The sequence below is a fragment of the Manacus vitellinus genome, unplaced genomic scaffold, assembly GCF_001715985.3.
Source record: "Manacus vitellinus isolate BGI_N305 unplaced genomic scaffold, ASM171598v3 scaffold_109_pilon, whole genome shotgun sequence".
Lineage (NCBI taxonomy): Eukaryota > Metazoa > Chordata > Aves > Passeriformes > Pipridae > Manacus > Manacus vitellinus.
Genome location: NW_021938837.1, coordinates 448,254 through 473,633, shown reverse-complemented (window position 1 = coordinate 473,633; position 25,380 = coordinate 448,254). Strand labels below are relative to the sequence as shown.

General features: G+C 38.8%; 1 protein-coding gene across 1 annotated transcript in view; it reads left to right on the top strand.

The window, feature by feature from the left end:
• Positions 1–25,380, top strand: part of CTNNA2 (catenin alpha 2) — a 350,732-nt gene that overhangs the window by 276,054 nt on the left and 49,298 nt on the right. The window contains exons 4-6 of the mRNA XM_029964516.1: positions 11,209–11,301; positions 11,582–11,738; positions 15,230–15,430. Of these exons, the coding sequence (XP_029820376.1) occupies positions 11,209–11,301; positions 11,582–11,738; positions 15,230–15,430 (451 nt within the window). The remainder of the gene's footprint in view (positions 1–11,208; positions 11,302–11,581; positions 11,739–15,229; positions 15,431–25,380) is intronic.

Here is a 25,380-nt window from a genome sequence, read left to right as displayed (position 1 = left end):
TATTCCCCACCTGCTTCACAGAGAGGCAATCTATGGGTTAAAAAAAAAAAAATAAGTACAGGTAGAACCCATCACCTTTTCTGGATGTATTCTTGAATGCAATTATCAATTCTCAAAGCAACATGGAATGGGCCTGAGAGAAGACTTAATAATGCTCCATTTTATTGTATATGACCTTGTGTTTTCTGTGTTTTTCAGTTTTTTTTCCTGTTCCAGGATGATATCTCAGAAATCATTTAATTTAAAGACAGATGTTGGAAAACTGAATGATGACCTGTAGTGTGATGAAGGATAGCTTCCTAATAAACACTGGGGAAAAACCTACTCTTATAATAGGTATTTTCGGCTAAAACTCTACTGAGCATTATGTTTGCAGCTGAAAAAGGTGGATGAGTGTGTGCACGTGCTCAGGTCTGTGTCTTGGCTGCGGTCACCTTACTGGTATAAATGCTGTTAAACAACTGAATGTAAGATACCCCTGTTTATGATCCTAGAAAAAGGATGGAGAGACAGTGATAGGACAAAAAGTGAGGAGTAATGGACTGACTAGTTTTTTACAATACAGAAATGGGAAAATACCTCATCAACATGTAGTTTTTCTGCTAAATACTCTGGATCTTTATTGGTGTCAGACACTCACATTGTAAAAATAATTGTCATAAGTACATGTTTTGAAGAGAAAAGGTGATGTATTAGCAGGAAAAAGGGCTGCTAGGCAGATGAGTAAACTAAATGATGTTTGGAGCCAATATGAGCTCTCTGCATGCCAGGGTTAAAACATATTGACAGGAGGAATAGAAAAGGGAACATCCAGTTCTGTTGCCTTGTCTACACATTCTGTTTCTGGGCACATGTTATAGTTTTGCATTACTGTTGAGCCATTATTGTAAAAACATTTTATAGATTATCCTTGAACAAAAATAAGATACATGTAGATTCAGTCTCTGAATGGGATTTGTTATATTACGCCAAATAAAAATTTCTTTGCTCTCTCCTATAAAGGAAGTCAGCCCTCTAATAATTTCTATGGCTCTCCTCTGGATCCAGTTCAACAGATCCATGTCTTTTCTGTGATGAGGGTCCAGGGTTGGACCCAGGATTCCAGGTGAGGTTTTACCGAGGTGGAGTAGAGGGGCAGAATCCCCTCCCTCAGCCTGCTGACCTCTGATGAAGCCTGAAGGCTGTCTCAAATCTTATCCCTGTCCTCCATGTGCCTCAGCAGAGCTTCCAGGAGGATCTGTCCCATGACCTTCCCAGGCACAGATGTGAGGTAGTTCCCAGGCTCCTCCTTTCTGCACTTTTTTAAGATGGGTGCAAAGTTTTCCTTTTTCCAGTCGCCAGGGACTTCACCTGACTGCCATGATTTTTCAAATACCATGGAGAGTGCTTGGCAACTACATCAGCCAATTCCCTCAGGGCCCTGGGATGCATCTCATCAGGTCCCACAGACTTATGTATGTTCAGCTTCCTCAGGTGGTCACAGACTTCATCTTCTCTGACAATGGGAGAGACTTTGCTCCCCCAGTCCCTGCCTTGCAGTCCATCCTCTAGAGATGTGGGAAGAGAGGTTTCCATTGGAGACTGAAGCAAAAAAGTTATTGAGTACCTCAACCTTTTCATCTGTTGTTGCCAGTTTGCCAGTCTTGCTTGTCAGGGGGATGCACTTTCTTTGACCTTCCTTTTCTAGCTGACATACCCATGGAAGTCCTTATTATTCTTTGCATCCCCTGCCAAGTTCAGCTCCATCCACATTGGTCAGCTAAATAAAATTGGTTCTATCTAACTTGCAAGTTATGTTTCTTTAGGGATCAGTGATTGTAATTTGTGCTTTGTTTATACCCTGGGGTGTCTGTTATCACGCTGTTAATGCCTTCAAAGCTTCTGTTAATGTCTTGAACTTTTCTGAGTTCCTACCACAGTCCCCTCTTTTTCTTCAACAGCTGTCAAAATACAGCTTCCTGATAATATAACTAACGTTTAATTATCACAGCCTAGTCAGGCATGCATCAGTGTCCCAGGGTCACTGAGCAGTTTGCCAAAATAGTGGACTGTTATTAGATAGATGGATTGCTTTGGTAACTACTTGCTATTAATATCTATTAATTATAGCACTGCCAGGGGTGTGTTGTCAAAAGTGCTTTATGGGATCGACTCATACACATTGCAGTGTTGTAAATCTTGTTTCCATAGGACACCAACTGCCCTCTTGCTCCTTGACTATTTCACTATACATTGCTCATAATTCATGATGAAGTTTAATAGCAGTGGCCTTGATTGCAGATTGACCAGAAAGGTCACAAACTTCCCAAGTTGCTTCCTCAATTGTTGATACAACAAACCAAGACCTTTTTTTTTGGCCACTTCACAGACTTTGGAACATAACAGTTGTTGTTGGTTAAATGTTCTGTTGTCTGACATTTCAGAGATACTGCTGTAGTTTTTGTTGTGTTCCTCTGCATTCTTTGTTCACTGGTTTTTCAGTGTGAGTAGACTAACTGTGGAAGAATGGTGTGTCAAAAATCTTTTACCTCTTGTCAAATTAAGTAGGAAAGTAACCCAATCCTGCTAATAGAGGTAAAAGAGCACTGAGATGGGTTGCTGGTCTTTGACCTATGCAGAAGGAATTCTTGTAGTTGAGTATTTTACCTTGGTTTTCTGTGACAAGAAGTAAAAAACATGTACCCTTGCAATGTAAAATGCAGTTATATGTGTACCTCAGAAAATCAGTAAATCAAATTAGTCACTTTTAGCTATACTCTCTAGACTCAGTGATCATGTTAGTGGTGTGGTTTAGAACAGGATATCTACTCCATGGCCCTCCTGAATAGATAGACAATAGGGAACAGATTCCCTATGGCTTTATAGGCTGCTTTTTTGTATGACAAATACATCTCTGCATTTCATCAGTGTGATGCTGTATTGCTCCAGACAAGCTAAAACCAAAGTACAAATCCTGTCTTAACTATGCTCTTGAGACTACATCCTGCTCTTCTTCTTCTTCTTCTTGGCTTAATTGCAGCTGTTTGCTGTTTATTTCTTCATCAGAGGATAGAGATGTATAGAGAGAAAATTCAGAAGTTACATCAATGCAGTGAGCAAATCATTGGAGGGAGAAATCCCACATATCTAAGCTGAATGTCCCACTGCACCTGGAAAGTCCCAACTCTTGGAGTAGGGAACTTCAGGAGTGAAGCCCTTTTCTGCTTCTGAGTGAAGTCCTCATACAGGATCCTCATACAGGAGCCATACAGGATCCCCATTAGTACTATCATTTAATTCTATTGAATGCCTTAGAATGCCTTGGAAACCGACTCTTATGAAAACAAGGGAGGATCATCTATAATTCCCAAGGGAGTTTTCTGTCAAAACACAAAATAGTTCAATTGATATAATCTCTGGGAATTAACATCCACACCCACTTTTCTAAAGTCTTTGAATTCCGAGCTATTTAGAGAAACAGTGAAACGGAGAACCCCTAATTTTTAATTATGAGATTGGATCTTCATGTAGTAACTGGGGCAGCTCTGAGCCCATTTGTTCTAGATGAGGATGCAGATTGATAGTTCTGGGCACTGTTTGGCTCCAAGTTTCCAACACCATTGTTTGAATAATTTTACAAATAAAGCTGAAGAAGTTTCCAGTATAATTTTTCTCAGGTGTAAATTGGAAAAATGCTCTGAGACATTCACCTGCCTTTTCTCTAATCAGTTACCTTTTCCCTGTTTGCCACAGAGAATTCTTGGGATGATCCTGCTGAAAAATCACTAAGACCTAGAAAGTTGGTCTGAAATCCCAGATGCACAATAGGATTTTCTCCCTCTTCTTTTCGACCACACCAGGGGTTTCTTGTGCTTGCAGTCAGGCACATTTATCATGGTTGGGGTTCATCAGTGTGGTGTAGAAACTTGACTTGTTTCAGGAAGACAGAGTTTTATGGCCAAATTCCATTTATTTGGAGAGAAAAGAAAGGAAAGAGTCAGTATTTACTTTTAGTGAATAACTTCTTTATTCATATGTGAAATCATTATTATTGTTCAATATTAAAAGTAAAGGATCAAATATAATACAATACCTTTTTCTTCTGCCCTTTACTAGCAGCTCTATAATTGAACATGAACCAATGCTGGCTTTTTTCAGTTGTGAAAATAGTAAAGTAGAAGGGTTTTTTCCAAGGTGTTTCATTTTTGATCTCACATTTACTCCATTCTATAAACCATAATCACTGCATGTAACAGAAAGTCAAGGAGATTCAGATTGTATTAACAACACTTCATTGAAATTGTTCCAAATGAGGATCTTTTCACTTAGAATTAACTTTTCTGTACACATGAGGCTTCCAACACTATTAGGTTTCTTTCAAAAATCTCAGACCAAAACCCACTGAATTTATTCAAGTTACTTTGGACATTACCAAAAGCAGAAATCTCCTAAAACTCTTTCAACTAAATCTGATACAGAGCAAGTCTGAAGGGAGTTTGAGTGAGTGGAAAAGGCTTATTCCTGCAGTAAGTGTGAGAGAATATGCTGCTGACCTTTTGAGAGTGAAAAGAGTTTTCACAGGTTCAGTGGGTAGCATATAAGACATAAAATAAAACATTCAGCTGTTGTTCTTAAAATGCTCTGTAGCTTTCTAAAGTCCTGCTCTTACCAATCTCCTTAGATATATATTGTAAATGTCTGAGCAGTTTATATTAAATATGTTCAGGGTTTGGTACTGAAAATTTTTTAAGCAAACATCAAACTCAGTAAATCGGATCATTATTAACTTACAAAAGAAATGCCCTTTTTTACTGCTGTACATGCAATTAGATTTTTAATACACAGAAATATATGTACAGGTAAACAACTGAAAAATACATCTCTTATTCTAGGTGATATAAATGAGGGAAAATTGTCCCTATTTCCAGTGTGTGATTCCCCCCATGCCATATGGAAAAGGTACTGAGAAAGAGGCCACAGTCTAATATTTTCCTGGTAGTACAAATTGGCACTGCAGTGCATGACGAGGAAGAGGAATCTGCTGCAATATGTACTCTCAGTGACATTTTGATTTTTGGCACTTGTTTGTGTATGTGCAAAAACATCCTGTCTAGTGATAAATAGAGTTTTGCTCATAATATAATGCTTGAATGAATAGAGCGAGGATAAATAAGTTGAAGATCTTAGCTAACTTGGCTTCAACTCTGCTCTCCTTTAGAAAAAAAATTCTTATTTGTGGCTCCATGAATATCACTGGGCTGCCTACAGCAGTACCAACATTAATATATGTCAAAATTTTGAAGGATTCAGAGATTGAAGCAATATCTGGATAAATTACTAAGTGAATGGATAAATAATTACAAATAGTTAAGATACCACAGTTCAGCAAGTTACATCCCATCAGCTGGAACATCATAACTGATTATTTGCTTGGGTTTAGTCCACTGTGAATATTAAAGAAGTCTCTGACTTAAACCACCTTCAACTCAATCTGAGTAACTCAGAAAGTTGCAGTTTCTCAAATGTATGGTGCAGACAAAATAGAAAAGGCATGAATAACAAAAAAAAAGGAAGTCACACACCTGCAATATGGAAAACTAAGTAAGTAAGATAGAAATAGATTGCATTCTTACCTTTGAATGGTTAAATGGGTGGGAAAGCCAAATAGAGCTTTTTTTGGTATCATTTCTTCAAGCAATTTATGGTGAAAAAAAGAATAAAAGAAAAAGTTAAAAAATTGATATTCTGCAGCCTTTGTGTTGCTGTTGCTCCTTTGCTGTAGCACATAATGCTCTCATTTTTTACATTTTTACTCCAAGCAATGGATTTCTTTTTTGGACCTTTTCTCTTATTTGAATTCAGAGTGGCCATGTTAAATTTTTTAATTCAATTTTGAACCAGAGGATAATACAATTCGATAGTCATAAGAGGAAAATACATCTTGATAGTCATAGTTATCTTTAATAATACAAAGGGCTAAAGTCGAAAATGGAAACGATGTAGTTTAAAAATACAATGAAAGGTAACTACACCTGATTTTAATCAGTGTAAAAATAAAGTAAATTAATGTGAAAGATCCTTGATTACTTTGGTAACTTGGAGGGCAATTTTATGGCAGAAATAAAGCTTTCCTGTCCTAAATAGTATGGATGACAAATGTAATGAAAAAATGCTGATCCACTCTTTAGTTGCTTCCTAGTGAAAAACCAGTGTAGGCATTGCCCATCCAAGCAGGGCCTGCACTCCCAGCTGCCATATCCATGTGTCCTTAGGTAAATCCTGTTTGGCATGGCCTTTCAACCATGGAGTATTGGGTTTGCATGGCAAGGTTTTGGTAGCAAGGGGGGCCACAGGGGTGGCTTCTGTGAGAAGCTGCTGGAACCTTCCCCCATGTCCATGGAGCCAATTCCAGACGGCTCCAGGATGGACCCACCTCTGGATAAGGCCAACTCCATCAGAGATGGTGGTGGCACTTCTGGGACAATGTGTGTAAAAAGTGGGAAAAAACTGCTGGGCAGCAGTCTGACAGAGAGTGAGAATGTGTGAGAGGAGCAGCCCTGCAGACCCCAGGTCAGAGCAGCAGGAGGGGCAGGAGGTGCTCCAGGAATGGGAGCTGAGGTTCCCCTGCAGCCCGAGGGGCAGCCCATGGTGAGGCAGCCGTGTCCCTGAACCCAGGGAGGCCCAGGGGGAACAGAGATCCACTTGCAGCCCATGGAAGACCCCACACTGGAGCAGGGAGATGCCCAAAGGAGGCTGTGACCCCGTGGGAAGCCCGTGCTGGAGCAGGATCCTGGCAGGAGCTGTGGCTCCGTGGAGAGAGGAGCCCACACTGGAGCAGGTTTGCTGGACAGGATTTGTGACCTCATGATGGAGCTGCCTGTTCCTGAAGGACTGCACTCTGTGGGAAGGGACCTGGGCTGTAGCAGTTCATGAAGAACTGTCTCCCATGGGCGGGACCCCAGGCAGGAACTGGGGAAAAGCGTGAGGAGTCCAACCCCTGAGGAGGAAGTAGCAGCACAGACAACATGTTGGACTGACCACAGCCCCCATTTCCCATCCCCTGTGCCACTGAGAGGGAGGAGGGAGAGAATTTGGGAGTGAAGTTGAGTGCAGGAAGAAGGAAAGGGAGGGGGGAAAGGTGTTTTCAAGGTTTAGTTTATTTCTCATTATGCTACTCTGACTTGATTGGTAATAATTTAAGCTGGTTTCCCACAGTTAACTGTTTTGCCCATGATGGTAACTGGTGAGTGATCTCTGCCTGCCCTGAACTCCACCCACAAGCCTTTCATTGCATTTTCTCTCCCCTGTCCAGCTGAGGTGGGGATTGACAGAGCACCTGAGGTCCAAACAGGGTCAAGATACCACAAAGAGTAATAAAAGTTTGCATTAGAAACCAAGTCCCTCCCCAGCCCAATCTGCTATCCAGTAAGAAACTGAAGCTGAAATACAACCAAATACATGCAGATGTATTTTGTTGTGACTGGTTCTGTATGTATTTTGAATAACTGAAACTACTGGAACTCTTTGCATGATTAAAGAGAGATGCCTGGCAAGGTGCAGAATTGCATCTTGTGCTATCAGTGCCAGTGATGGAAATGAATATGAAGCAGTTTGTACCTGCTTCTTCACATCCCCAGTTCTAGGGCTGGTTCAGTGGGTTCAGTGATTACAGAAAAATACAACGTTGCTGCACCTGGAGTGTTTATTTTCTTGCTCATTACCTTTCCGTGCTCTTACAGGACAGGTTTAAGGTGTTTAGCAATTGTTTTGATGGTATAAGAGTAGCTTAGCAGACCTGAAATTCTGGACAATAATGTTTATCTGCACAGCAGTTTCACTGTTATTACGTTCGAGGATGATTCACAGTTCATTGATTTTGGTATTTAAAATGTATTCATTCATATAAATGCTCTTCAGACAGTTCACATTGATCTTAATACAATCTTAAGTTCTTTATGGCACTCAGTGAAGTCAGGGTGCTCAAGGAACTTAATAAACAGGAAAAAAAAAAAAAGAAAAAAATTAATTACCTGGTTGCTTCCACAGCCTTTCATGAAACCTTCTTTTCAATGCTTTGGTGGAGACAGAGCACTTGAAGCATAAAGGTAAAGGCTGTCAAATCAAAGGTTTGGTAATTGGCAGCTATGGTAATATACAGCCTTTTTGTTTTCCTTTTCAAGCTGTCTGCTCCATCCGGCTCAGGAATGGCATATTTAACGAATTCCCAACCTTGAAGAGTTTGTTGTATTAACTATGCCCATGCAAAACAAGTTATAATACATCATTACAGCCTCTTTCATTTCAGTAATACCTTTTTCAACAATCATCAGGGCCAGCTAAGTTTAAATAATAAACTAGACACATCTAGAGGATCAGAGAGTCAACCAGAGACCTAAAACAGCCTCTGGAAGGGCCTTACTCTTTTTTTCCGTTATCTGAAGGATTGTCAAAGTGTCTCAGCTAAGTGGGGTGGAATTGGGTCTAAGCTTTTCTTGTCATAGTTTTAAATAGGAAAAATATCTGAAGTTGCTGAATTTATAGTAGGCTAAAAGCATGGTGAATTACCTCATGGTTCCTATCAACTAAGAGCATGAATGGGGACCTTGCTGTGCCAGGAATACTAATTGATAGTGACCTGACTCTGTATTTGATAGCAAAGTCAATCAAAATAATTAAATAGTGTAGTGTCTGGTGATCGAGTGCACTTAGAACTTGTATTGTTTCACAGATCCACACTTATGCAGTGGCACTAAAATGCAGGCTTAAGCAAGTAATGGCTATTTCTTGCCATGTTTTAAAAATCAGTTTTGGGTAAAGTCATAGTATTTCCGATTTGCAGTGCTAAATTCAATTTTATCCAGATTGCATCTACCTTTGTGGAATTTGCTTATCTCTGTACTTATTTGACATAATCATATCTTCCCATGGTACAGGCTGGCACTCTCCCTGCTGAATTGTGACACAGTATTGCTTTCTGACTGCTGATGATACAGTGCTGTATTTATGCAAGACTTGAAATATACCACAGAAACTATTAGGCTCATCGTGTAAGGATTATACATGATATATATCACTATTTCTTTTAAACAGATAACTGTAATGCTCTTTTGATGCATATTTAATGTAGCAATAGATTACATTTGTACTCCTGTATTGATATTAGCACCCAAACCAATGTGCTGAACTCTGTTTTACAAATAAAGGAGAAAAAGTTTTCTCTGGTTATGTCTGAATCCCTCCTCAGAAAACAGGGCACTTTACAACATCCAATTATTATCTCATCGAATTTTATTGAAAGAGTAATTAACAGAGACAAAATATGTTTTATTTTTGCTGATTATATCTGCCAAAATCTTTTCCAGAAGAACTCAAAGACCTGCTTCACAGTTTGATTGCCATTTCATGACATCCAGCCCCTTTCAGTGCTATCTGTGAAAAAATAAGATGTATGTTGCATCTGAAGCCTTAGGACAAATTCCCATCATGATAATCACAAAATGAAAGGGCAATCTGAAAAGCCACTTATTTCAAATACAGGAAGATGGCACTTGCTGAACTTAATATTATTTACTAGTCTTTAAGGTCTGTAATTTCCACTCATGTTAATGCATTCTAATTATCATCCTGCTTAGCTTTTGTTTCTGGTGAAGATTAAAGTGGTCTGTTTGATGTGTGCAAAGAAGTGACTACAGAAAATGGTGACTTAATTGGAAGATGTCAGCTCAGAAGAACGTTTTTGACACGAGGGCTGTAAGGCTGTTAACAAACAGACTCACTCATTTGTCTCATCATGAAATGAAAATAAAAATCACAACACTGTGGTAAAATCTTGACTAGGAAATGCCTGCAAGACTCTTTGAAGCCTTGGGTTCTTTCCTTTCCTGAGCTTTGGCACTGTGTTGTATGCAAACCACGTTCCCCAGAACTGTGAAGGGAAATAGGTTCCATGCAGAACAGATGGATCAGGGCTAATGCGGGGATGTGCACTGGAGATGAGAACAGTTTAATACCACAAGGGGAGACTGGAGGAAAATTGGAAGGATGGGGGTATTTGAACTAATTCATGAATCATTTCCAACTGATAGTTGTGCCTTCAGGCACAGTGAATAATATCAAGGAAGCGTATTTAAAATTTATAAGTTTGTTTTAATGTAGATTAGAATTAAAAGCCGTACTTTTGGATGATTAAAAAAATATCCTGTATTCCCCCGTCCCAAAATGTACCTTTGTGATTTAAATATCACCGATGAGCTTAATTATGTTCACTGTGCCATGAATTGCTGTTTGGAAAACCATGGCTGATTCATGGACTTGGCCAAAGCTTTTGGGAATGCATTTTTTGGAAGAACTATATGAGCTGGGAGAACATGCTCTTCCACTTGAATCCAAGCCACAGAGATGCAGCTCTGGAGACATGATCTGATTGCTAGATCTCATTCAGATGTCTCTCTAAGTCTCCTCTGTCTTCATCTTATCCAAATAGCCTTCAGTCTTATGAGGTTCAGACTGCCCAGAGCTGTGCCAGAGTGAGCAAATGTAGATCCAAAGATCTTTGAATGAGATCTTCAGGCATATGTTACTGAATGAGGCTTTCACCAGAGATATTTCACATCACTGTTATGGTAGATATCTATCTTATTGTAGGGCAGGCAATCACATAGAAATAAAGAGGTCCACCTGAGAATTGAAATAAAACCCTCATAAAATCATCAGGATCTGAAACAATGAAAATATTCGAGTGGTATGTAGCTTCCCAGAGTTTTGTTTATGGATGGAAAAGTACAATTCCATGTGTTAGGGCATTAAAGATTCTGCATTTTGCAAAGCTCAAAGTATATGGATGAACCTGATTACCTGTATTCATTTGGACCTGGTTAATAAGAAAAAAAAAAGAAACTGTGAGAAAAGAAAATGTATAGACAATTGTCTGGGTGCTCTGCATTCTCTACATGACTTCTCAGGAGATAATTTTCAGGCTGTAGAGGAGGATGTGAAACACTTGACAGTGAGGACAGATTCTGAGAAAAATCTAAAGAAGGTGGGTAGTTCAGTTTGCCAGTAAGGAAATAATCTACACGTGTTTCTGTTCACCAGCACAGAAGATGATGCATTATTCTTCTTGTATACAATTCTTTCGTTCCAGGCAGGGCTCAATAGGAACAGAGAAAGTCATGACTCTAATGGCTTACTTGCCTAAAACTTGATTCTCATCTGCTGATTTCATTGTAGGTTGCCAATCTGGCCTGTTCAATCTCAAATAATGAAGAAGGCGTGAAGTTAGTCCGTATGGCAGCCACCCAGATTGATAGTCTGTGCCCACAGGTAAGTAAGATTCCTACTGAAATGTACCTGAGAATTCTTTTAGTGTTTAAAAGCATCAGTTAGCTGAGACAGGGAAAACAGCCTGGGTGAAGATTATAACCTTGTCTTTGTCATGACATTGTTGCCTGATTTCCATGACCTGTGAAAAATTCATTCATACCTTGAGACCCACATATCAAGTGGGGTGTAATGTTGTGTTTTTAACACAGCCCGTAAACTATTTGTTCTTTTTGTTGTGAAAAAACTTTCACTTCTCCTAACAACTGGGTTTGAATAACAGGTAATAAATGCTGCACTCACGTTGGCTGCCAGACCCCAGAGCAAAGTAGCCCAGGACAACATGGATGTGTTTAAAGATCAGTGGGAGAAGCAGGTGCGAGTCCTCACTGAAGCTGTTGATGACATCACCTCGGTGGATGATTTCCTCTCTGTTTCAGGTACTGGGATCAAGGCACTCTTCTAAAAATATACTCCTAAATTGAAGTAATGGGTCAGAGTGGATAAAAGCTATAACTACTAAAGCATCATTAATCCATTAGTCTGTGTCTATGGGAATGCTGATCTTCTGCACTCAGTGGGAGCAGCCACACCATGTCAATTAATCCCTGGTAGCAATGGTTGGCTTTTCACCTCCCAGAAAATAGCATCCTATTTGCACTTCTATTTCTAGAGAAGTTTTGTTTCAACTCAGTTACAAAGGGGATTTTAGCCACCTTTTAAAAATGTGTTCCAGGCCTGTGACAGGCTGACAGTGTTTGTAGGAATTGTTAGAATCGTTGTGCAGTTGCAGGCAAGAGGAGGAAAGATGAACTTTATAGAATCATAGATTCACAGGATGGTTTGGGTTGGAAGAGACCTTAAAGATCATCTAGTTCCAATGCCCTGCCATAGACAGGGACATCTTTCCCTAGACCAGGTTTCTCCAAGCCCCATCCAACCTGGCCTTGACACTTTCCTTGCTTTATTCTGTAGCTTTGCTCAGTGTGTCTGTACAGTGGGGCAGATGTACCACAGAGTCCTTGCCCCCTGACCATCTGTACCAGGTTACCAGGCCCTGAAGAGGGATAGGAAGAAGGGAAATAGGCAGAGGCTGCATATGTTAGTGGTCGACCTGACAGTGTTAGTTGTTGGACTCAGTGATCTTAGAGACCTTTTCCAGCCTTAATGACTCCATGATTCTGTGATTCTTGTCTGGGTATGTTGTCAGACATGGCCAGTGTCTGAGAGAGCTGGGAGGCACTTCTGGGTCTCAAAGTTATTGGTGTAACAGTAAAACCAGAGAGAAGTAGTAAAGTAGTACAGGAAAACGCAAATCTTTACACTTCTCAGACCTCACTGGGGAGGCTTTCAATGCAAAGCAAGCTCTACTGTGGAAAAAGGCAAAGTATCTTAGTCCTCACATAAAGAATGGATGGAGAAGAGAAGGACATTGACTCTTTGGGTCACAGTCTTTTCTCCATCCTTCTTGTAAAGTGCTACAACTTGTGGCAGAGTGGATTGTTATGATGCAGTCATACACAATGAACACGGTAATTGCAGATTGCTCCGTGTCCTGGGGTAATTGTCTGCTGCAGAAAACTCATTTTCCTATTTCAGTTTGAAAGGTGAATTTCATTGTTGTGCATAAGGACACAGAGTGTGCCAAGAGTGCTTGGCTTACCTGAATGTCTCAGAAGAGGCAAACTTCATGAGACAGTCTGGCCAAAATGTTATGTTTCAATCTACATTACTTTCCTTGATGTTACCTAAATTTTCTAATAGAATTTTGTGAGATTTGAAGGAAAAAATATTTATTCTTTTAAAAAATCCCGAGTTTTCCTTTTTGCCCTGACCTTTATTTTGTTTGGTTGTATCCTACTACTATTATTAACAGGAAAATGGTTTGACTTAGTTAATTACATTCCACTGTTCAACAGCCCTGTTAGAGTGCTTACTGCAAACCATGACAAGGAAATGAAAATGAACTGTCAGAATAAAAGGGTACTTCAGAACCTGGGAGCACACTGATTTTTATTTGAGATTTGAGACCGACAAACACTTTTCAGCAGACCTGGTTCTACAGTGAAAGGGCAAACCAGGCTGTAAACTGCTGGCCCAGTCCACAAGCCAGAGAGCTAGCAAACTTTCTCAAATAGCCATTTTCTGATTTGCCTGAGAACTTTGTTTACTCCAAGTGCTTGTGTCCATAAACCAGAAGTCAGTTGAATGGATGATGGGGGTTTTCATTTCTTTTTCTCAAATCATTTTTCCTTCTGACTTCGTCTTGACTTAGATCCAAACTTTCCAAGGTGGCTGGGAAGTATAATTTCAATTGAGTTTTTGTTTGTTTGTTTGTTTGTTTTTCCTAATGCTGTCCATAAATAAACACAACATGTATCCAGAAATCCTGTTGCTTGCTTACTCTAGGCTTGGAAGCCTCAGCTTACACAGGGTAGTTTTATTTTTAGATGTTAAACCAATGAACCATTCTAAATGCTACTGTCTGATTAAATGTAACTCCTGAAATGACACCTCCTCCTCTTCATACCGTCACATTTGATGGCATGTTTTAATAATAGGCTACCAAAACAAAGCTGACCATGGTTTTAATAAGTTATTTTATATTCCAAATGCAGTGTCTGTTCAAATGCATGTAGCACTTCTCGTTGGGCAAAATTTGGTTATGCCACCATAAAAGCAATTGATGATGTTTGTGAGAACAAAATAGTGGAGAAAAATTTCAACAAAGCAATGTTTTTTAATTCTATATAGGGAGTTTTTTAAACAAAGGATTTTGCCTTGCAAGTTACTCAGATTCACATCTCAGGGGACTTTCAGTTTCCATCCATAGTTGTTAAAGTGTAAAATTCAACATCATGTAATACATTTCTGAAACTCTCAAATGATCCAACCTTGGGATTTTTAACACTGAAGATTAGTGAGTCATTCTTTTTAGTGGCCAAAGATAATTAATAAAAAGCAGTTGGTGAACTGATTAATTCTGTTTTACTACTACTACAAGGAACAACATTTCATTTTCAGTTTAGAGGTGTCTGTAACAGAAAAGCAAGTTGTTTTTTAGAGTTGCTGAGTGTCTCAGACTGAGTTTGGTCAAATATGAAATTCAGTCATAGTCTTATTGAAATTACTTTGACTCTCCTGGCTGCTGGCAAATAGTACCTGACCTAATCAAAATCTGCTTCATCCTTTCACATTATTTATATGAGAATACTACATAAATTATGATACTGCAGCACATGATTCTGAGCCAAAAAAAATAGTGCAGCTCCCAAGAATCCAATAAAGCTGGTCAATATTACCTCATCTGAGCAGACTCACTGTTGTTAACTCTTATTTCAGAATATGCACAGTCACATATAATTATAGTGTGTGTCATGTAAAGTTCAGAGCTTATTTTCTGGCATAGATGGAGTGCAGGAGATGAACTGCTTGTGCCCAGGCTCCCTGCTATCTACAAAGGCCATTTGCTGTTGTGTTTTCAAAATTATTTATTTTCTTTTCTGACTTATTTAGGCACAAATGAACCAAACATATTAAATTTCATGGGAGTGTGTAAATTCATCTTCAGACTGTTTATTAGAGAATCTGCATAACGTTTGACCACTTTCCTTTTTGCACTGATTTTTATTACACCAAAATTCAATGTGATGGTTGAAATTAATGTGACTGGTTTGAAAAGAATTGCAGGTTGGGACTCATGGTATAGGTAAGATGATGTAGTCCAGTCCCTGTTCAAGATAAATATCACACTTGGGAATTTTACTATTATGTGGCATAATATCACAGAAGAGAATTTGCTTTGCAGACCTGGATAAAGACAGATATCAATTTTTTAACACACTGACATTTGCTGTTTGCCCAAATCTGTAAGCTTTGCTATGAGGAAGAAGGAAATTAAATGAGCTGTATTTTTTTCCCTCCATTCCAGAAAACCATATTCTGGAAGATGTGAATAAGTGTGTGATTGCTCTCCAAGAGGGGGATGTGGATACTCTGGACAGGACCGCAGGTGCCATCCGAGGCCGTGCAGCCAGAGTTATTCACATCATTAATGCAGAGATGGAAAACTATGAAACTGGAGTTTATACTGAGAAGGTGCTGGAAGCTACCAAACTGCTCTCTGAGACAGGTAAGTTTATTAGAATTATTGATTTATTGAAATATTCATTATTTGGTCACATAAAAATTTCAGTTAATTCTCTGAGATCTGTAACTCAGAGGGAAATCTGTGCTTAAAAACAAGATATAAACAAATAAATTCATGACCACGGATGGTTTTTTTGTTGTCTGCTCAATTCTGTTACAGAAGTCATACTGAGAAGAGATTCTGTAACCCATCAAGACTGGGCTGCTTCATCAAAGTTTCTAGATTTGAATAAATAATGCACAGTCTTTTCTTCTGAGTCAGTTGATTATGTATTATGTGTCTCTGGAAAATCATTACAAACATTACTTTGTGGTCTGTGCAGGTGAATGTACTTGTTGATGACTGAAATTATGTTTCTAAACAGAACAATTTTTCACTGAAAAATACATATGAGCAACTGAAAATGTATTATCTGATTGAAAAAATATAAAAGTCTGCTAGATTATATAAAATATGTAGATTATATAAAAAATATAAAAGTTTACTGGATTGATAGACTGGGAAAAAAAAAAATCCTTTCTTTTTTTTTTTTTTTTTTTCCCAACCTGTTTTTACCTTGACAGAGCAGGGATTGGATTCATCTAAATGTAGGTTATTGCATCTAAACTGGTCATTTTAAACCCCTTTATACTCAGTACTGTCTGTTGCTATGTGCATCTCAATAATTCAGTGCAGTCAAGTGCTCTCATCTTGAAGCAGTGGTCTATATTTTTTCTCATGAATCATGCTTTAGATTTTATTGCCTTCACAGACTAGGTCTCCACTCACTGACCAGGTGACCAGGTATGACACAGATTCAGGTATTATGGATGTCTGAAAACGTCTGAGCTGATCCTCCCCCACCTGATTGCACTCGCTCATCTGGGATTTAAAATCATCAAGATCATTTTAGAGGGAACAAATGAAAATTGCATCTGTTCAGGATGCAGCAAATGTAGCTTTTGGACAGAAAAAACAGTCATTTCCCTATGAGATGGAAAAGCAAAAACTTTTGTGCCTCTGGCAGTCTTTGTTTTCGCTTTGAGAACAGGAATCAACAAAATAAGCTGAAAATATATGTTGGGGTTATTTAGTATTATTGTGTTATTTTTCTGCCCAGTGTAATATCTTTTAGCCCTAATAGAGACCCGAATTCTTATTTGAACAGATAAATCCCAATGACCAAAATCAAGAATTTCTTCTTTTTCTGGCCTTCCAGTAGGATTTATTGGAAATTATAGCTGAAGTGTGGATTCATGAGATTGTGATTATGACTAGAAAGTTGTACCTTGAACACGTGCAACACTGGTTGATCCACAATATCCTGTAGAATTAACTTTCACAGATTCTTTCCTGTGAGCTGCAGAGAGAAAATTTGGGGAGAGGTCAAAAAACAAAATGTCTGTTCAGGCTTTTTATTCAGCTAAAATTTCTGACCTAATGTTCCATAAAATTTTTTGTTAAAAATTTTTCAACAGAGTAACTGGCAGGTATAAAGTGCCATTATACAGATCAATAATAGGCCCAATAAATACTTATATTCCATATTTATTGTACTTTTTAATATAATTTGAATTATAACTAAGTGCTATTAACTATGGACTAAGTACATATTGATGACATCAACTTGTTAATGCTGAGATTCAATACTTAAGAACAAGTCCCTGTTCCTCAAATTTATTACTTATTTTGTATTTTGTCAAATCAAAGTAAACCTGAGAGTATTAAAAAAAAAAAATTTAAAAAATTGTGTTTTCAATGCTGAGAACTTTAAATCATGTACAAATTGTGCAGCAGAAGTTCAGGAGACAAAATGGGCCCAAATTCAATGGAGCTGATGAAGCTTAAACAATTTATGCCAGGCATGAATGTGGATCATTAATATTACAGCACAATTTCTATCTGCAGCTTTTCAGGCCATTTACAAAGGCATTGATTATTATTCCTCTGTGATTAAAAAGGTAGAATTTACTGACTCAATTCGTTGCCCTAAAATGCAGTGGTTAAAATGGTATTTAGATGCCCCTGTGCCATTCTGTGCCCCATATACCCTCTCCCAGAGAACAGATCCCTGCCTACATATGCACTGGGGTAGAGGATATTGAGACCTTGAGGGGCTGGAGTGTGTCCAGGGAAGGGAATGGAGCTGGGAAGGGGCTGAAGCAGCAGGAGGGGCTGAGGGAGCTGGGGGGGCTCAGCCTGGAGAAAAGGAGGCCCTGGGGTGCCTTCTCACTCTCTCCAATTCCCAGACAGGAGGGGGGAGCCAGGGGGAGTTGGGCTCTGCTCCCAGGGAACAAAGGATGAGAGGAAGTGGCCTCAAGTTGCACCGGGGGAGATGTAGATTAGATATTAGGGACGTTTTTTTCATAGAAATAGTTGTTAATGATTGGAACAGGCTGCCCAGGGCAGTGGTGGATTCACCATCCCTGGAAGTGTTCAAAAAATGTGTGGATGTGGCCCCTGGGGACATGATTTAGTGCTGGCATTGGCAGTGCTGGGGGGACAGTTGGACTTGATGATCTTAGAGATATTTTCCAGCCTCAACAGTTCTATGATATGGGTACCTATGAATACATGCATCTATTTCTACATTCTTTCTATTCATCACCTTGGGGTCCTGCACAGATTTTATCAAACACTCAAGAATGATACGAGTGATTTATTTGGATTCAGGTTCCACCCACAGATGTGTGTATCAAACTCTCTGTGACAAGCACAGTCATGAACACCTCACCACTTCTATCTTTGTTCCTTTTTTGTTTTGTTTTGTTTTTTTCAATTGACCTTTATTCATTTTTAAATGAAGTGTTTTTGGAAGCTGGGAAAAATTTAGTTAAATGACAATGGAAGGGAAATAAGCACATTACCTTTTTCTTATTATTTTAGCTGTCAGCTCAGGAAAGGAAAGCCTCTGTTAAGCCTCTTTTTCTGGGGATTTCAATTTGTTATATGAGTATTGGGTTGGATCCACAGTGGAGAAATATGGATACACAATTTTGGAAAGAGAAACACCTTGCTAATGGTTTTTTTAGGGGAGAGAAAGTTAATCTTTAATGAAAATTATACTGGTGGGTTCTTAGAAATTGAAACTGCAAATGTTACTTTAAAAACCAGTCGCAGCTCCAAGTTTTATTTGTTTGTTGTGTTAATTTACAGGCTTTGGAAAATATGGGGTGTGGGTTTTTTAGTGTTTTAGTGCTTTCTGGCCTGCCCTTGACTAAGAACTGCCATTAAAGCCAAGTACTTGGTAGAGGTTAGACTCTTATCTCTGACAGCAGTGTTAGGGAGTGAGGGATTGGTTAATGTCTTTTTAAAATTGGGTACTTTCGTTTTCCTTTAAAAACCAAAATAAAAGCTTAATTCTCTCATGATGACTTCCTTATAAATCCAGAATGAAACCTGTAAAACCACAGAGTCTACAGGGCTCGCTGGGAACAAGCACAAAACTCACAGATTTTAGTGGGTGTTAATTGTGTGCAGGAGTAAACCAGAGCTTCAGGCTCTCATTGTTTGTTTGTTTGCTGGATTTTTGGGGCACTGTGAAGTTTTACTAATATCTGTAGCTTGGTTTCCTAAATAACATGACCCAGGGGCTCCCTCAGGGCATCTGGCACCTGAATGAGTATGGGGTGGCCTGAGGCCAGGCTGGCAAGTCAGGCTGTGGATGGGAGTCAGGATCAGGCTGAAAATGGGAAACTAGGGTCAGATACAGCCCTGATGCCCTCTGTTGAATGTTATATTGGCATTCAGATTTGTAGAGAACTGTGAAATTATACTGTTACAGGTGGTCCATGCTGAATCAAAAAAAAAGGAAAGAAGAGTGGAAAGGAAAAAGGATTAAAAAGAAAAGGTTAAGATCAAGGATAAAGGCAAAAAGAAAGGGAAAGGAGTAAGAGAAAACAGAGCACAATTTCTGTTTGAATATTGATATCTCTCCTATTGCTCAGCACCCTTTTGTAGAGTGACCAAGTCCAGCTGAGACTGTCCAATTGCCTTTAATAAAGAGGAGATTGAAGTCTACTCAGCAATTATTTGAGAAGCTGTAAAAACTGAAGGGAAGAAGCCTAAGTTTCTAAATAAGTAAGAAGAATTGACCCTAGAAAGAAATCAAGTAGCAGACAATGAGGCTAAATGTTATTTTTCAAGATTCCTGAGGTTCAAGGAGAAAAAGCTGTGACATTCTTTAAAGGTCAGAGGGTTGAACTTAAATTGGGAAAACTGGAGTAGACTTTGCAGGGTTGTAATGAAAGGAGGTGAATGGGAAATGAAGGAGAAAAGAGTAGAACAAGTTAAGACCAGAAATGCCTGGAAAGGGCTGTGAAAAGTTTCCAACAATTTTTGGTTTTCTTCAGTTTACACTGGGATGTCTGGAAACCATCCTGGAACAGCAAGTGCCGTAGTACTTGGGTTACTCCTGTGAAGGACACTGGAAATACGAAATCGTCTGATTCACACCAGAAATTTTGAGTTTCAGCTTTTAGCATGTTATAAAAATATCCCAGTAACTTTGTAACTGGCTGTTTTTAAGTAGGTCACTCTGACTTGTGTTTTGACACAAATTTTTTATTTTGTCTTTATCGGAACGGACTGAAGTTGAAAATCAGCACTACTGGCAATTCAGCAATAACCCTGTGAGAGTTTTATCAGTGTGAGTAGGACAAACTTTAAAGATATTTATCACTAGGAAAAGGCAGCTCAATGGTGTTATCAAAGCTAATATTAAAACGTAGGAAAGATGGATTTTTCAGCAGTGATATGAAGGGAAACAAAATGTAGAAGCAAGAAGATGAATTTAAGCATAGCTGTCATCAAAAAAACCCATGTATTGAATCTGAGAGAGAGCTGAAAATTGCAAAATGGAGCCTATTTAAAAAATAAATGATGTTAAATTCATGTTTTATGGGAGCTCGGATAGTTATAGTACAACTTATGGGTACCATCATCCTGAGAACATGAGATCATTAATCCTGGAATTTTGATGAAATTATGACTTTTATTCTGCAAAGTACTCTAGCATTTTCTTTAAAGTTTTGCTAAACTGAAATGTAAAGGTCAAGGTATTACCAACAAAAAAAAAAAATTATTCATTATTAAAGAAAAGGTATTTTACAAAAGGAGCAGAGAATACCCAAGATTGTGCTCCACTTGTGCTTGGTTTGATCCAAAGATTTTTAACCAGAGAGACTGTGATCAAGATACAGAGGAATACAGTAAGGAATCACAGCAAATGCATTATAAAACAATTAAATGAGACACATAAGAGATGAATAGATCGCCACTGTGGCTGAAAGCTGAAACACTATTTCTTTTTCTCTGCATTTTTAGAGTTTAAAAATAGAATACTGTACTAAAGGAAAACACAACATAATTGATTTAGATTTTCTAAGGCTTTTCATAAGGTCCTGCACACACAGCTGTTTGGAAAATGGTTAACCATGGAGTAAGTGTTAAGGCTTTTGATGGATTAAGAGCTGGTTACAAGGCATAAGCAAAGCATAAATGTCCATTTCTCAGCAGGCAGAAAGATAAATCCCATGATGCTTCAGGGGTCAGTGCTGTGGTTGGTGTACAATGTATTAATTAACAGGTGAATAGGCAGAAGAAAAATTTGCCACAAGGAAAATGCTGGTTTACCTGGTAGGAATGAGGGAGTTTCCTTGTCAGAAAGACAAGGCCAAAAGATATTTTTATTTAATTTCTCTAGGTAAGTGGAACAATTAAAACTGTATTATCTACAGAGACAGGAAGGTTCTGAGCTAATTCATCCTCTAAGAAAAAATATGGAATCATTAGGGGCAGCTGAGCAAAGATACTTTTTCCATGCTTAACAGCCCTCACAACAGTGTTGAAGATGTTAGGCTGTAATTATAGGAAGATGCTCACTGAACACACCAACTAGTTGTTTCCACTTTGATCTTCACAACCTGAAGGTCTTCCAGAATGAAAGAAGGTCAAGATAAGGATTACATAATTAAAGAAAATTCGAGATTTAGATGCAATTTAACTCAGTGAGAGTTTAAAAATACCAGGATTATCTATTTTGGATGTGCCAGACACCTTATATAATGAACAGTAGGTTAATATAATAGAAATGCCCATTTTCATAAACTGTTATTACTTAGTTGCTGTTCAAATCTGTTCTCAAAAAATCTTGTGTTGTTAAAAAACATTTTTTAAAATAAGAAGGATGGTGGTGGAAGTGGAGAGAAATTTACCAAGTCTAGAAAATAAAGGCAGAAAAATGCATTGAATATATACACTAGCTCCAACAGAATGTTTGTGAACACAAGTGAGAATTGTACAATAATCTTTTAAAATAAAAGCACTGGTATTCCTTGCATCCCCTTGCCTACACACACCTACATACAGATATACACAAACCTATAACTAAGCCAGAAAGGGTGGTTTGCTTGTGTTATATAACTCATTTTGTGTCCAACAGCATGGGACTGTTTTCTTGAGGGGATTTTTTTGAAGAGTTAGCTTTTATTTGAAATTATAACCTGAGGGGAGTTCTGTTTAGTAGGAATAAAATTTTGGGGGTGCTCACTGCCTGTAGTCTTGCACAGGTAGACAGGAGAATGAGACATCTGAAATTGGTGGGGCACATCTGTCCCTGCAGCTGCCATTTGTTATCCTTCTCTGAACACTTTGGGATGTACCTTTCCTTGTACCTATGTGATGTACCTGACCATGAGGCAAACAACACTTACCTCACTTCTCCCTTGACATTTATCTTTCTGCAAACAACAATTCAGTCTGAAAAAAGTCAGAAGGTTTGTTTTTCCTTCCTCTGTGTGTGTCCCTGTCTCCCAACACTTGGTAACATAACTCCAGACATCCCCATAAGTTCTATGAAGTACAGCTCACCTGTACTGCACATGAACAAATCCATTTCTTCCATTCCCACGTCATCCTGCTTAGTTGCATAAACCCACAGATTAAGTTGGAGCCTTCTGTGAAGTGCCAGAAGAGAAGACTTAACACATATGGGCCAAAGGGTCAGGACTTGGCCATAAATTCAGGAAAGCTTGAGAACATTGGTTTATGGTCTGTGGGTAAATCAGTGGTGCAGTGTATTGGCAGTGAAGGCTGATTCTTCCTGAAAGTCTTGTGTTTACTGTAAAATGCTGTAGGGTGTGGGTATTCATTATTTTACATCTGACTTTTAACCATTTCATTGGGGGAAACCTGAATAGCAAATGGCAAGAAGGGACAAGATGATCTTGTGCATTGGACAGTGGCATTTCATCCTTTTCTATGCTATAGCACTCTGCCCTAATCTTGCTTTTACTCCTTCAAGATTCACCAATGACAGACACACAGGGTTTGATATCCAGAACTAAAGAGAAGTCACATTTCTACTTAGGAGTTTTAACTGTAACAGAAATCAGTGACCACTTTTCTGAGCACAGAAGGGTAACCGGTCTGAAAACCCAATCCAGTGACATGAAACACAGACATGGTTGTATATGGTCATTTCTTTATCTATGGCAGCAAATTAATATATGTATCTGCAGGCAAGATATATCCATGCACAATGTGTGTTACAAAACATACATCAGCCCAAGCAACAGAATATTTAAATCAGATCTGCTTCTTGGAAAACCAGTTGGATTAATACTGTCCTATCAGGTAATGGAACTGGGGAAGGGTCTGGAGCACAAGACTGATGAGGAGCAGCTGAGGGAGCTGGGGGAGCTCAGCCTGGAGAAAAGGAGGTTCAGGGGGGACCTTCTTGCTCTCTGCAACTCCCTGGAGTGCAGCCAGGTGGGGGTCCATGTCTTGTCCCAAATAAAAATCAACAGGACAAGAAGAAACAGCCTCAAGTTGTGCCAGGGGTGGTTTAGACTGGATATTAGGAAAGATTTCTGAACAGAAAGGGTTGTCAAGGGCTGGAACAGGATGTCCAGGGAAGTGGTGGAGTCATCATTCCTGGAGGGATTTGAAAGACATGTGGATGTGGCACTTGGGGACATGGTTTAGTGGAGGCCTTGGCAGTGCTGGAGGAATGGTTGGACTCCATGATCTGAGAGGTCTTTTCCAACAGAAACAATACTGTGATTCTGTGAAATATTGTATAATATTTCAGTAGAATTCTATAAAGCTTTTTCTTTTTAATTAGCAATATAATAATCATGACTGAAATGTAAATTATATTATATGAGACCAGGACTTAAAAACATTTCATGAAATATTTAGAATCTTCTGATAAGGAATGTTCAGTTCTTCTGAAAACAGACTTTGACAAACACTTCAAGCTAAATAAGGGATCATGTTTCATTCCTTATTCATCCTTCAAATGAATCTGAGAAACTGTGCTGTCTTTGACAGAGTATGTCAAATTTCCCATAGGAATTATCTTTTAAATGCCTGTTCAAAATCTTAAACTTCCTGGTAGACCACATTCTTTACTCAGCTAGTTAAATTAATGGATTAATAAAAAAAAATAGGAGAAATTTCATCCAGAACACTGAAATTTTTAAGCTATAGCTTTGGGAATTTCTCATACTAAAACCTATTAAATATGGGTAATGGCTGAGCTTTTTTACTAACAGAGCATCTTTTTTTTTTGGTGTATTCATGGATCATTCATGGATTTTTTTCTTTATTAGTCTCCCCTGATAACCCTTAGCTTTGACTCCTGCCAGTCATTCTAGATCATTTCCTTGATTTATGTGACACAAACAACTGTGATGTTTAGGAGAAGCACAGACATTTTTCAGGGATCCTTCCTTCAGCTTTTAGCAGTGTGGTGGTCCAAACCTTTAGACTGCCATGTCCTTCTTGAATAATCTTACCCAAATCAGACCAGATTTTTACAGCCATTTAAGGGCTGCTTTGATCGGGTGATTGGCACCTTATGAACATGGAGTAGGGGAAAATCAAATTTCTGAAGGACAACTACAAATGCTTAAATGAATACAGAGCTAACAGGAGCTAGCCAGAGGACAGAGATGGACACAGCAGAGTGTAGGAGATCAGTCACTTCTCTGATTTGTCTGGGGACAGTCTGGCTCTAGGGAACAACCCCCAGTCTTTGGATCCAAATTCCTGGGTACTAGAGAGAGTGGAGCAGCTGCTTGTCTCTTTAAAATGAAGCTCTAAGAAACAGCTCTGCTGATGCCATTCAGAAATAGTCTTCTGGCCAGAAAAATACCCCAAAGATGAGACCTCTGGGAACCCTTCAGTTCCAGTGAGATTCGGATGGAAAGGAGCAATGTCTTGCTCAGCCAGAACCCTCCTGGTTAAGAGCCAAAACTGTTCTAGGATTTGGTGCATGAATGGGATTATTTATGCCTAAACTTGGTTGTGCAAAGCAGACATCTGCTCTAAGCCAAACACCTGACCTCCCTCTCTACTCAGTGGGCAGAGGAATGCCAAAATTTGATCCAGTTGAGCTTTAACTGCTTTCTTAAAGTGGGTGTGATTAATTGTCTCATGGAAACATCTCTTCCTTTCTGCTTTGTAAAGGGAAGCAGATTTATAACTTTCAGGTGTATGAACTAGGACAAAAGCAGGCCAGGTTTCCTGACTCCCATCGATGCTACTAAGAATTAGAAACTCATGCACCTGGAGGGTCCTTGACCTTTATTGCTTTTTTTTGTGTCTTAATTATCCCTTTCTATATTTCTGAACATTCACATCTACTTAAGATTCTCAAGAATTCAAGTTCCTAAATAATAAGGCCGTAAAAGTGCAGTAAATTAGCGAGGCAATCATTTAATCTTGCATATTAATGAAACTTTTTTGTTCTAATGCTGTGAACAGTAACGCCCAAACATTTTTAATTTTTTATCTCAATAATTTTATTACATAACCTAACATTTCCCTGTCAGTGATCTTATTGTTCCCATACCACTAAACAAAATTTGCAACCATGTTTTTAAGTACGAAAATTGCAGTACAAACTGATTGCCATACAAGAAAAGGGCAATAGGGAATATATTTTT